The 14488-nt window shown below is 38.4% G+C and overlaps 1 protein-coding gene across 11 annotated transcripts in view; it reads left to right on the top strand.

The window, feature by feature from the left end:
- Window positions 1-14488, top strand: part of sls (sallimus) — an 82241-nt gene that overhangs the window by 15084 nt on the left and 52669 nt on the right. For 10 of the 11 annotated variants that reach the window (XM_085661477.1, XM_085661473.1, XM_085661472.1 and 7 more), the window contains exons 25-39: window positions 37-553; window positions 632-775; window positions 857-1111; window positions 1195-3896; window positions 4019-5021; window positions 5109-5507; window positions 5595-6114; window positions 6197-6368; window positions 6476-6662; window positions 8374-8713; window positions 8797-9538; window positions 9638-9976; window positions 10053-10209; window positions 10309-10475; window positions 10587-10716. In XM_085661477.1, coding sequence (XP_085517603.1) covers window positions 37-553; window positions 632-775; window positions 857-1111; window positions 1195-3896; window positions 4019-5021; window positions 5109-5507; window positions 5595-6114; window positions 6197-6368; window positions 6476-6662; window positions 8374-8713; window positions 8797-9538; window positions 9638-9976; window positions 10053-10209; window positions 10309-10475; window positions 10587-10716 — 7774 coding nt within the window. The remainder of the gene's footprint in view (window positions 1-36; window positions 554-631; window positions 776-856; window positions 1112-1194; window positions 3897-4018; window positions 5022-5108; window positions 5508-5594; window positions 6115-6196; window positions 6369-6475; window positions 6663-8373; window positions 8714-8796; window positions 9539-9637; window positions 9977-10052; window positions 10210-10308; window positions 10476-10586; window positions 10717-14488) is intronic. The other variant, XM_085661476.1, reaches the window with a different exon arrangement.

The following is a 14488-nucleotide window of genomic DNA, read 5'->3' as shown; positions in this document are numbered from 1 at the left end:
TCGTCTAAATGCAAATGGATGATTATTTTTTTTTAGGGCACTACTGAAGTTTACGAAGGTCAGACAGCTCACTTTGAATGCCAAGTGGAACCACTTCACGATGCCAATCTTCGAATCGAATTCTTCCACAATGGCAAGCCATTACCATCGGCATCTCGTTTCCACATGACCTTTGATTTTGGATATGTGGCATTGGACATCAGTCACACAGTACCCGAAGATGCAGGACAATATTCTGTGAAAGCTATAAATGCCCTTGGACAATGCGTATCTTCCATCGAACTTAAAGTGATACCGCGTGACAATATCATTTTGGATTCTCAACGACCAGAAGGAATGGACAAGATTCGCGAACTCGAAGCTCAACAGCCATGGAAAAGGCCAGACATACCAGAACCACAAACGAGACAACGACCCGTTTTCACGCAGCCCTTGCAAAATATCGATGCTATACCCGAAGGCCATACAGCTCACTTCGAATGTAGACTCATACCTGTTGGCGATCCTACTCTAAAAGTGGAATGGTTCAGAAATGAAGTACCTTTGGAAACAAGTACGAGAGAAATTTTCTTAATCTTCGGACTATTACTTTAATCCTTGATACTACGAATAATTTTTCGATCTATTACAGGTTCCCGTATAACGAAGGTTCACGATTTTGGATACGTGGCATTGGATATTACGCATGTTCGCGATGAAGACGAAGGCGTCTACATGTGCCGTGCTTCCAATCCGCTTGGAGAAGCAGTTACTACAGCATCGATGAAAATTAAGAGTTAGTTCTTTTTCCAAATTTTATTCTATCTTACGAGTTTAAATCAGAGATTTAATTATTTATATGTAATTTATATTATAGCTAAAGCCAGTATTCAATTGGATACCCAACATCCTGAAGCACAGCGTAGAATTGCTCAATTAGAAGCTGATAAAGGACCTAGCCGAGCGGAGGAACCAGATAAGGTTTTCGACAAACCTATCTTTACACAGTTATTAACTGGACCTACAGAACTCTGGGAGGGTCAGCTTGCCAGATACGAATGTAGAGTCGTTCCCGTGGGTGATGCTAGTTTGAGATTTGAGTGGTATATGAACGGGATCGAGTTGAAAATGGGTAGGTTTTAAATCCTCAATCATTAGATTATTCCCGTGGTTGAGTTTCGATTAATAGATACTAATGTCTGTTATAAATTACAGGATCTCGCTTCCATGTCAATCATGATTTTGGTTATGTAACATTGGACATATTGAAAGTCATACCAGAAGATTCTGGGGTGTATACTTGTAAAGCTATTAATAAAAGCGGAGAAGCCGTATCATCGATTTCTCTCAAAGTTAAAGCACGGTCTGCGATCGATGCTCAAAGTATACAACCGGATGCATGGCAAAAGATTCAACTCAAGGAAGCGGAGATGAATAAAGTGCCAGAGATGTTCGTTGATACAACACCTCAACAAGCACCGGTATTCACGAAACATCTGGAAAGTTATGATAAATTGGTCGAAGGACAACATGTTTATCTTGAAGCTCAAGTAGAGCCAAGAGCTGATCCTAATTTGCGAGTAGAATGGTTCAAAAATGGTATATCCCTACAAACTGGTACAAGATTACGTAGTACCTTTGATTTTGGCTTAGTCACACTGTCCATCAACGGTCTAAGACCAGACGATTCGGCCATTTACACCTGCAAAGCTACAAATCTACTTGGAGAGGCAGTGTCTACGTGTAGTTTGAAAATTGTGGATCGCCACTGGCTTCTTGGAGATACTCTTCATCCAGACGCATTACCCAAAATTGATGCTCTTGAACAACCACAAATCGGTACTACCGAGCAACCAGAACCCGTGTACGAAGAACCAGTTTTCATAACGCACTTGAACAATGTAGAATGTGTTGAAGGTGATAACGTTCATTTCGAGTGTAACGTAGAACCATCAAAAGATCCAACTATGAAAATTGAATGGTTCATGAATGGAAAGCCACTACCAACTGGTGCACGATTTAAGTCGACTTACGATTTTGGATATGTTGCACTCGACATTACACATAGCTACGAAGAGGATTCAGGCATCGTGACGGTTAAGGCAACGAATTCCAAGGGAACGGCACAGACATCGGGTACCCTGAAATGCATCAGCAAACAAAGTATTTACTTGCAGACTCAACATCCGCAAGGTGAAGCTGGATTGGAGAAAGTTAAAGAAGCCGAAGACGCTTATTTATCGAAATATAGAAGACCGGATGATAAACCGGAACATGAATATCCCAAACCAATTTGGACCGTACCTCTTCAACCGGAATTCAAGTTAGGAGAATCTGAACCTCTTCATTTAGAAGGACAGGTCGAACCGAAGGATGATCCTAATTTGAAGATCGAATGGTATTTCAATGGTAAAGCTTTGGAGCATGGAGCTCGTTTTAAAATGACCAGCGACTTTGGATTTGTTACCTTGGATCTTACGGATGTTTACGATAGAGATTCTGGTATTTACACTTGTAAAGCATATAACAAAGCTGGAGAAGCGTTTACGTCTACGACCGTATATTGTTCGACTAAAGAAAGTATTATCGAAAAATCTCAACATCCAAAAGGCAAGGAAGGTCTGGAAGCTATTCAAGACCTCGAGGAATCTCTGAAACGGCAGGATGGTGCTTTGCCCGAAAGCGAAGAGGGACATCCTCCCGTTTTCACCTCACAATTCGAGAACCTGACTAATCTATCGGAAGGTGAGATAGCTCATTTCGAGGCATCGCTTACACCAACGGGCGATCAGACTATGGTGGTTGAATGGTTCTACAATGGAAAATCATTAGAAGCTAGTCATCGTACTAGAACCGTTTACGCCTTTGGTATGGTCGTATTGGAAGTCCTTGGAACTAAAATTGAAGATTCGGGTACCTATTCTTGTAGAGCAACGAACAAATGGGGTAAAGCGGAGATAAGCGTTCAACTCGAATGCGTAGACAAGTCGAAGGGACAAAAACCAAAATTCACCACTCATATACAGTCCTTGGAAGGTCTTAAAGATGGACAATCGGTACATTTCGAATGTACTCTTATCCCTGTGGGCGATCCACATATGAAGGTCGAATGGTTCCACAATGGACAGCCTCTTAGACATTCTTCTCGTTTCAAAATGGTTTCCGATTTTGGATTCGTCGTTATGGATATTGCTGGAGTTATGTCGCATGACACCGGAGAATACGTGTGCAAGGCTAGCAACAAATATGGCGAAGATTATACGAAAGCGACCATTAAATGTTTCGGAAAAAGTGGAGTATACTTAGATTCTCTTCAACCTGATTCTCTCGCTAGAATTCGCGAACTTGAAAGCTACGGCGGTGAACAACCGACTACTCCAACTACTCCTGTTGCCGAACCACCCAAGTTTATCACGCAAATTGCAGACATTACAAAACTCGTGGAAGGACAATCTGCTCATTTCGAAGCCAGACTGACTCCTGTTAATGATCCAGACTTGAAAGTTGAATGGTACTACAATGGTAAAAAGCTACCTCACGGTCATCGTTATAGAACTTTCCATGATTTCGGTATCGTCATTCTCGACATACTTTATTGTTACGAAGAAAATTCCGGTGTATACGAATGCAGAGCCTTCAACAAGTACGGCGAAGATACGACCAAAGCGACATTGAAATGTTTTTCAAAATCCAGCCTTATTTTGGAATCCCAATTACCAAAAGGAATGGAAGGTGGTTTAGAGAAAATCCAAACCCTCGAGGACTCTATGATTCGTACTAGAGACGAGAAAACAGTTGAAGAACGTGGAAAAGCTCCAGTTTTTACTGTACCTTTAAGCAACATCGATGGTCTTCGGGAAGGAGAAAGTGCTCACTTTGAAGCCAGACTTACGCCTACGGATGATCCAAGATTAAAGGTAAAATATATTTTCAAATATAAGATATAAATATACTTTTTATTATCTAACTTTTTATAACTTTTAATAACTTTTTATAACTTTTTATAACTTTTAACTTTAAATAAAAACTGTGTTTATAGGTCGAATGGTTCTGGAACGGTAAACCGCTTCGAACAGGTTCACGCTTTCGAACATTCTGTGATTTCGGTTTCGTTATTTTGGAGATCTCACCAATTTACCCTGAAGATTCCGGAGAATATAGTTGTCGAGCAATTAACGATTACGGTGAAGCAGTAACTACTTGTACTATGAAGTGTACAGGAAAACGCAGTATAATTCTTGAATCACAATTGCCAAAAGGCATGGAGAGTACAATAGATAAAATAGCTGAACTCGAAGGTCTTGGAAACGAACCTGGGCAACCAAGTCCCGATGATGATACAGGAAAACCACCAGAATTCATTACTACTCCATCGGATTTAACGCTTGCAGAGAATTCCTTAGCCCATTTCGAATGCAGGCTCGTACCAATCAACGATTCTAGCATGAGAGTTGAATGGTTCCATAATGGAAAGCCTCTTCTAGCTGGTACCAGAGTAAAAACCATTCATGATTTTGGTTTTGTCATTTTGGAAGTGGCCAATTGCTATCAACGAGATTCTGGCCTTTACACGTGTAAGGCAACCAATCGTCACGGAGAAGCTACGGTGTCCTGTAAGTTGCAAGTTCGTGGTCGTCAAGGTATTATTTTAGAACCACAATTGCCTAGTAATTTCAAGACCGGTACCGAAAGTATTCAAAAACTAGAAGAATCCCTTTATAAGAAAGATGAAATCCTTGCGGAAGAGGAAACTCCTAATCCACCGAGATTCATAGTTGAATTAAAAGATATCGAGGTCGAGGAATCTGGCCCAAGTCACTTCGATTGTAGAGTCGAACCGGTCGGTGATCCGACGATGCGCGTTGAATGGTATCACAATGGTCGACCTTTCGCAACTGGTTCTCGCGTACATCAAATTAATGACTTTGGATTTATTTCACTGGATATGTCTTATACGTACGCGAGAGACAGCGGTGAATACGTGTGCAGAGCTACGAATAAATGGGGTACTGCGACTACCAAAGCAACCATCACTTGTAAATGTACGTAAAAAATGCATATTTTTATATTTAAAAGACACAAGATGTCGATAAGATTTAAACTTCATACTGTCTATTTTCTATTTATAGCTAAAAAGACAATAGATTTCGATTCACAACTACCATCGGGTATGAGTGGTGAAAAATTAAAGGAATTAGAACGTGGACCTATCAGCGAACCACCTGTCGAAGAAGCACCACGGGAACCTCCACGTTTTATTACTCAAATTCAGTCGGCTACAGTCGACGAATCAGAACCAGTTAGGTTCGAATGCCGAGTGGAACCAAAAGATGATCCTAATTTACGCATCGAATGGTATAGAAATGGAAAAATTATTCCTGCAGGGCATAGATATAGAACTGTATATGATATGGGCTTCGTATCTATGGACATTTTATATGTATATCCTGAGGATTCTGGTGAATACGTATGTAAGGCCATCAATGATCTTGGAGAAGATACCACTAAGGCATCTGTATCTTGCAAAAGTATGAAATCCTTTTCTTTTCAGTTCATATTTGTTTAATCCTCAAAATATAAAAAAAAATCTGTATATGTATAAAATCTTTCTTCAGAACTTCCAAGTATCATCCTCCAGAACCAAGTACCAAAAGGCATGAAGAAATCGGAAGCTTTGATGCAAATGGAAGCGACTATTAAAAAATATACATCCGAAGTTCACTTGACCGAAGATGATCTCTATGATGCCGATAAGAAACAACCACCGCGTTTCGTTACACAAATTCAGGATCAAACGGAACTTGTCGAAATGAACAGCACTAAATTCGAATGTCAATTGGCACCAGTAGGTGATCCAAATATGAAAGTTGAATGGTTCTTCAATGGCAAACCACTTCCACAAAAGAACAGATTTACACCGATATACGACTTCGGTTACGTTGCCATGAACTTTGGTTGGGTGTATCCGGAAGATAGCGGAGAGTATCTCTGCAGAGCGACTAACTTGTATGGAATGGATGAAACTAGAGCGATAATTCGAACCGCAGGAAAACCTGGTATCATTTACGAGTCTCAATTACCAAAGGGCATGAAGAGTATTGAAAAAATACGAGAAATGGAAGCCGCATGGCAGATGTAAATTCTCATGAGAATAGATATACTGTTTACTTCAATAATATTCGATTGTATCAAAATATCGATTGATTTCTTTTCATAGTGTTCCTGAGGAGGAGGGCGAAGAAGAAAAAGTACGTGCACCACCAGTGTTTGTGAGCAAACCAGAACCAGTTACCGTTGAAGAAGGCGACTGGTCCAGATTTTGTTGTCGCGTTACAGGCCACCCAAGACCACGAGTTATGTGGATACTCAATGGACACACCGTCGTTAATGTATGCGTTTTTTTTTTCTTTTTTTTTTTTTTTATTATTTTTGTCAATTGGTTAGATTGCGATATTATGATATTCTAGTTATACGGGGTGTTAATATCGTGTTGCAGGGATCGCGTTACAAATTAACCTACGACGGCATGTATCATCTTGATATACCAAAGACTAGACAGTACGATCATGGAAAGGTCGAAGTAATCGCAAGAAGTTCCGTTGGGGAATCACGTACAGAAACTTTCTTAACGGTTAAGCAGCGAAGCGACGACTATCGTGGGGTATTGAAGAATTCACCTAGACGTAAGTTGTCACACTCTTACAGTGGAAACACTCTTACAAATATGCAAAATTGCATTCTTTGTCTTATCAATATTTTTTATATGAAAACTCTATTTTGTTCTTCTCTACGATTATTATTCGTTATTATATCGTTTGCCCGAGGAAGCTTTCGACAAAGAATGCATGTAGCAAACTGAACAATACTTAGCATATCGAACAATAATACAACACGCAAATGCAATAGATGCAAACCTTGCACGCGATCAATAAAAAATGATCGTAACAGAAAGGTACAATGCGTACAATCGCAACACAGTACATAAATATATCGATACGACACATACATTTTTCTCTCAATCGAGCACAAAAGACACTTGAGACAATTGGAACACAGTCAAGCCTAGCTCTCTCCTATTCCCATTCCGATTCATCATATTTCCTAATCTGTATGACAAACCTCGCCACCTTCACGCTACCAGCTTCTTCTATTTCTTTGGGCTTTGGAAATCGGACGAGAATTTCGAGCAATGACACCTTCGAATTACGCATAGCGCGAAGGATAAACGCAATTCAGGTATGATAAGTCATGGATAGAGCATTCGTATTATTTATTTATTATCACTACACACAGATTATGTTTCACGAATGTGCGTGATGTAAACAGAAGATATAACACGGAGAAAAGTATTAGGTGTATTTTTCTCCGCGTTTACCACCAATCTATCTACGTTACACTGGAGAAGACGGTTATTTTTTAGCTCTAATTTAATCGTCCTTTTTTTAGTAAATTACGTAAATTTATTTACGTTTTATTTATACATTCGCGTATTTTGGCAAAATATTTTTTTCTAATCATGTTCAAGCAGAGCTCCGTATTCCTCAGTGTGTCCAATTATCGTGTTCTCTCTAATTTCATTTTTATTATTTTAGATTTAGTTTAGTATGCTCACATGTGTTTATTTTTACTTTGCTAAAATTGATTCCTCGTTGGTCCATCTCCTAAAAAACTATCTAACAACGTTAAATTCAAATCCATCTTTCTTTCTCTACATGTTCTTATTACGTGTCTCAATAATGTGTTCAATGAATGGTGGTACGAATTACATATATATATATATATATATATACTTAATTAACGAAAATTGCACTTTCACTTTCCATGATACGCCTTTGGGAAATCGAGGTCACGAAACCTTCACTCAAGACGAAGGATACAGAATGATCGATTTAAGTGTACGATGTTATTGACGTTATTAAAAATGCAAAAAAGAAAGAAAAGAAAAAAAGAAAGAAAAGAAAAAAAAGAAAGAAAGATTTTGCTCAAATTGTGTTAACCATGTATTCTAACTTGAATGAACTTTTGAATGTCCACCTATGTCTCCGATTATTTCGAATTTGAAATATTTGTTTCCTACTACATTGGAAACATAGAAATGTGTTGCATCGCCAATGAAGTACTGTGTCGTATTTATTCTGATTTTCTCGATAAACCCGATGAATCACTCGTAGAGATACAACGTTATTTGATGAAAAAAAGGCGTTAATTATGTTTATAAATCTTCAACGGAATAAACTAAATACATCATCGCTATACGAATTTAAAGCAAAGAATGCGTTGTATCTACGAGGGTTATCGTTACCTCAACGAGACGAAGCTACTATTATTTAATCGGCATACGTTGTCGTTTTTGCGACAACGTAAGAACGAAGGTCTAACCTATTTCTTCCCTAGCTTGGTACGATTATGGGCTAACCCAATACCAGTCGGAGAGACAGAACACAGAACTCGAGCGTGTGTTCGAGGAACGTCACCAAACCGTTTCTCAAGGCATTGAGATTGCGACCGAACATCTTGGGCAAAAGGTCTTTAAAGAACCTGAAGCCGAATGGCAGAAATCGGTAAAGAACAAAAAGAACGAGGACTATTATCAAAAGTTGATGAGCTTGGAAGAGGAGCAAGTGTTGAAGGAATCTAGATTGAGAGAAACTTCCCATCAGTTCGCCATTCCTGGTGACAAAGTGGTATCTCATTCTGTGGCTAAAGGAATGGCTCAGAAATATCAGGAAAGTCTGTAAGTATAATCGAAAGTTTATCGTCAAATTCTCTCTTTTCTGAAAGTTTCTAACAATGAAACAAATTTTTTGATTACTTCAGTGAAACGCAAGACACGAAAATACAAGAAACAACTCAAGTGACATCTCAACCACAACCTAAATTCGCGAAAAAGCCGCATGTAACTGAGGTAGATATCGACACTGAGCGTTTAAAGGGCACAGGAAGACCTCCCCCGGAACCTTCTGAATCTTTGGTCCATGGACGGGAGGTTCACGTGGCAAAACAAAAACAGACCCAGAAAGAGGTAAAGGGTGACTTAGAAATAACAAGGAAAATAACAGCTACTGAAACGACGGAAGTCGAGCACAAGGCCAAGACTCAAGAACGCGTGGTCCAAGGACAAATGAAACCGGCGAAACCGCCAGTTTTCACGAAGAAGATCCAACCATGCAGAGCCTTTGAACAAGAACAAGCGAGATTCGAGGTTGAATTCGATGGAGATCCATTACCAACCGTAAAATGGTACAGAGAAGACTTCCCGATCCAGAACTCACCGGATCTTCAAATCTACACGTTCAGCACCAAGTCGGTTTTAATTATTCGTCAGGTCTTTATGGAAGATTCTGCAGTGTTTTCCGTTATCGCTGAAAATCGTGGAGGCAAAGCTAAATGCAGTGCCAATCTCGTTGTCGAGGAACGTAGAAGACAACCTGGAAGAGGTGGAGTCGTACCACCTAGTTTTCTATCTACCATACAAAATACTTCGGTAACAACTGGACAATTGGCCCGTTTTGATGCCAAAGTCACTGGTACCAAACCTTTAGACGTTTACTGGTTGAAGGTTATTATCGGCAACTTATTTTTAATTGTTTTTTTATATGAAGGAAAAAACTATTATTTGATAATTTTGTTTTTCTTTTTTTTTTTTTCTTTTCCTTAGAACGGCAAAAAGGTGACGGCTGATATCCGTTACAAAACTTTGGAAGAGGATAACATTTACACTCTTCTTATTTTGGAAACTATACCAGATGATTCAGGTAAATACGAATGCGTTGCTATCAACAGCGCCGGCGAGGCACGTTGCGACGCCGAATGCACGGTTCGTGGACCTCAGTCGCCAACAAAAACCGCAAAACCAACAACGCCTGGTGTAGAGAAGGCACCTTCGGTTCTGGAACCTCTTAAAGATCAAACGATTAAAGAAGGAACGTCCGTGGCGTTCGCTTGCAAAATAACAGGAAAGCCTGTACCTACTGTTCAGTGGAAGAAAGGCGATAAGGTAAATTCAAGTAAAATATATGTAATTTTTTGAGAATTTTTAAAGGACATTCGTATGTATATTTGGACATTTATAGGTTATCAAGCCATCAAAGTATTTCCAAATGCAAAAAGATGGTGATCTTTGTACTTTGAAAATCACAGAGGCCTTTCCCGAGGACGAAGGTGTTTATAAATGTATTGCCAAAAATCCTGCCGGCGATGTTACTACTTCAGCAAATTTGAGAGTTCTTGGTAAGATCAATGATGAAGAAATGAATTAAATTTAAATCAATATAGAAAATATGGAAGATATAGAAAGAATTTTAAATATATATATTATCTTTCATTTAGCCCCAGATGCGGCTGATGTTTTGCCAAAATTATCGCCGCTGAAAGATCAAATAGTTTCGGAGGGACAACCAGCACAATTTAAAACTCAGGTTACTCCAGCGAAACCAAAGCCAACGATTCAATGGTACAGGGAAGGTGCCCTTATACCTCAGTCGCCCGATTTTCAGGTAAGATCTATTGAGACCTCTATTTAGCTTCTACTTGTCGATTTTTTATTTACGAGATTATCAACGATATCGAATCAGTAGGCTGATGAAAAAATGTTGTTACCTTTCCAGATGATTCACGAGGGCAACAATGCTGTACTGTTAATTGCAACAACTTACGAAGAGGACACTGGCACTTTCAGCTGCAGAGCTACGACCTCAGCCGGTACCGTAGAAACCTCTGCGAAACTCATCGTCAAAAGTAAGAACTGAAAAAAAGTACAAATTCAATTGCTAACACGAAACGCGATTGGATTGACGAAAACGTACCTCTAGAGAACTGCCAAAGAAATCCATATGACAAGTGAGATGATAGAATCGTAGTCTTGCGTGATTAATCTTTGATAAAATATATTCATATAGGATCTCCTTATTCTCTCGGTTGATCGTGCTATTGTCTTAAATGCAATATGGATTTCTATGTGCGTCACGATCCATGAAATGGTATCGTGCGTATATTTATTTTTTCGCTTTTTACTGCGTTATTCTAAAACCATATAACCCATTCTCCTTTTGAACCCTCCACACGAGTCCGTAAATACTCTTCTCATCCCTTATCCACTTAATTAAAATTCTCGCACAATCCGGGGAGTTCATACTAACTCGTCGTGTTTGAAAGTAGACGAGCGAGTGAAACGAGCTAAGTGGCAAATGATTAAAATGGAGGTTACGATGAATTGTTTATCTTTTTTTTTATTTTTTTTTTTTTTCTATTTTCTTTATCTCTCTTTTCTGACCAATTAGAAACAAAAGAAAGAAATGTTTTCAAACGGAGAAGATATCGCGAAGATGGTGCTTAGAAAAAGGATGAGACGAAACGTGCAAAGGATTGTAGCAAAGAATTCCAAATATTTGGATTTTTTTCTTTGACAGGACGAACGTAGGGTGAAAAAAGGTGTTAATTAACGAGCGAGACTCACCCTACGTACGTCTTCATGTCCTATGTTAAAAAAATAAAAAGGAAAGTAAACGAAACAAAAAAATGAAAAGAAAGATGACTTGTATAGGTGGTGCTTCGAACTGTCGATAGATCGATAGAATCTAAATACTATACTTTGTAAATATAAAAAATGATAAATATACAGAGAAAGATGAAAGGAATTGGAAAGATCAGAAGAATGGGAAGGAAAATATATGTTAAGTAACGTCGAAAATACGTCGATGAAAACAACGATGAATTATAATAAACTCGTTTACTCGTTCGATGTAGCATCTTGTCAATGTTTCTCATCTTAGATACATATAATGTTAGAAGATAATTATACGTATATAGACATAGAAATGTGTAAATCGTTTTTTCGTTCGTGCGATAAACATCACTAAGCAAGAATAACTACAATCGCGCTAATGATAAAAACCCCGCCCTCCCTCAAAAAAGAACAAAAAAAAAAAAAAAAAAAAAAAGAAAAAAGAAAAAAAGAATTAAAAGCGTTTCTCTATGCACTCCGTTGTCAAGTTATTAGCTAACATTTTACTAATCGATTATTTATTATTGTACAATGGAAAAGTCTAATAAAAACGAATTGAAAATACGTCCACGTCTGGTTTGTTATCGATTCGGCGGACGTTGCCGCTAGACCAATGTATAAATTAATTAAGAGAATTAACGCGATTAAGAGAGCGATAAAGCGCATTTTAATCAGAGAAAGGAAAAAAAGATAAAGTTATACAGCGCGTTTTTTTCGTTGTGTATATACACGAAATATAACGTAAGCGGGTGGGAAGGGGAGAAAAAAGCAGGCGTGGTACGCGGACCGTAAGAAAAATGAAATGGGGAGAAAATAGAATAGAAATAACATAATTTAGTTCCAATAGGTAATTCCAGTTTATCATAGCTTATGACAGAGAAAGAGTGATTAGTTTATTTCAGAGAACAGCTTGTAAAATTGTTCTTAAGATTTTCAGGATTATTCGAAACGTGAAAATGTATGGCCATATTGGAACATTCGTTAGATGAGACTTTTAACATTCTAAGTATCGGCTTTCCCTCGGTAGCTAGTTTAACGAGCGTGAAGAGAGCTCGCCTTAAGATAAAACGTATTTTCCTCGGTAGTTTCTACTCTTTCGGTCGTTTCAAAAGGAGAGGCAAGCGGACACGTCAGTGCCGTGTGCACACCCTCCTAGGCCCTCTTCTTCGGCTATTTCTGACCACGTGACGTGTATTACATTACCTAACTATATTTGGCCTGCGATACGAAACTCTACGAAGACTCTGTAAATTCATGAGAGCTCTCCTGCTCTAGCACTCGCCTGCTTTTTCTCTTTAACATATCTATAACGGATTATATATCTGACTTTGGCTACGTCTAGCCAAATCATATTTCTATCTTCTATTAGATACGATTCGCCGATCTTTACAAAAAGATATCTTCTAGCGAAGGCAATGTTACGGATCTAATGGTATGCAAGTATTTCAGTTGGATATGTAATCCGTTCGTCTTGCGTTTCAATGCTTGGAATATTAGCCGGATATAACGCATTGCCATGTACCGTGAATGGAACGACATCGTTCTCTTTCGCATTCCTTCATGCAACGTTCTATTTCTTATTCTAAATCAAAAAAAAAAAAAAAAAAAAAAAAAAAAAAAAAAAAAAAAAAAGATAAGGAAAGAAACATCCAAAGAGAATATTCTCAAAAGGAACGATCAATTTCATCGACAAATTTCTAATATATCGCAAGAGAAAGGTGCGAAGGTCTAAATATTTTCAAACTAATGCGGGCCAGAATTCGAAAGAAGAAAGTCGAAATTTTTCTATCGACGACCTTGAAACGGCAACCACCTGAAAAACAAAATATGTGCCAAGATTCTGTATTCGCCAACGTAAAGAAAAGTAATAACAACTCGATGATGAATCATCTCATCGAGGGCTTTATTTTCTTCATCTTTGTGTCTTCGTGTCTTCGATCTCCAAGCACCATCGGCTACGGACGCGCTATGGGAGGGAGCAGGCCGACGAAGCAGACTATTTCGGCTCTACCAGCTGTCAGTGATTCAACGTAGCCAGAAATAATACGGGAGAGCGCGTGTCAGCGTACTCTGCGGGAGCAAATTATTTCTGGTTAGACATTAGTACGCATTCGAGGAATCTCTCTTTGCCTATCTCGAGGAGGTCCTTAGATGACGATATTATGATTCGTATTTTCGAGAACCTCTTAACGAGCAAATAAGAGAAATCAATTCAATCTAAAGCGTATATTACTTCTCTAATATTATAAATCGACAAATTCGTTATAAACATAATTCGATAATTCGAATAAAAGATGATTATTAAAACGAATTAATAAAATAAAATAGAAAAATACGATGATATCATAAAACAGAAAGTTTTAAGTGGGTGTTGAGACAAGGATAACAGGGTCAGGGGCAACGACGCACTGCTAGACGTTGACTGCTGACTTTATTTTTATTTTTATACATGACCACTCCAATCGTAAATGATTCATCCAATAAATATCATGTGTCACACGGTAGAATATAGTAGATCACTGCCCCCGTTCACGCAATTCGCGAAACAAGACGCGTTAGAGGCGCTTCATCGTTTAATCGCTTTAACGACAATATATCAAACGATGTTTTTTGAAAGAAAAATAAAAGAAGTATGAAATGATCAGCACTGACCACGTATATTATAATTTTTTGAATAACCAAACGATTCGTCAACTTTCTGTTAACAAACAAAACAATCAGAGAAATTGCGATCACTTTTATATATTATTCCGTAGCACCACGTTGTATAAGAGCACAAAATTCGTCTCAAAATCGATGCACTATCTTCGCAACGGTTTCTCACAAAACAAGAACAGACGTGTCCAGTTCAATTAAGGCCGTACTTCGATCAAACCGAGTACGAAAAAAAAAAAAAAAAGAAAAAAAAAGAAATAAATGACGTGTGGTTTGATCGAAGACGGCCGAAGCTGTCAAAACTGTCACAATTGTTTTTCATTCACACTTAAATGCACTCGTTGATATTAT

Source organism: Vespa mandarinia, chromosome 15, assembly GCF_050613455.1.
Source record: "Vespa mandarinia isolate Hongniang chromosome 15, ASM5061345v1, whole genome shotgun sequence".
In the NCBI taxonomy this organism is placed as follows: Eukaryota; Metazoa; Arthropoda; class Insecta; order Hymenoptera; family Vespidae; genus Vespa; species Vespa mandarinia.
This window is presented reverse-complemented; position numbering and strand designations above follow the sequence as displayed.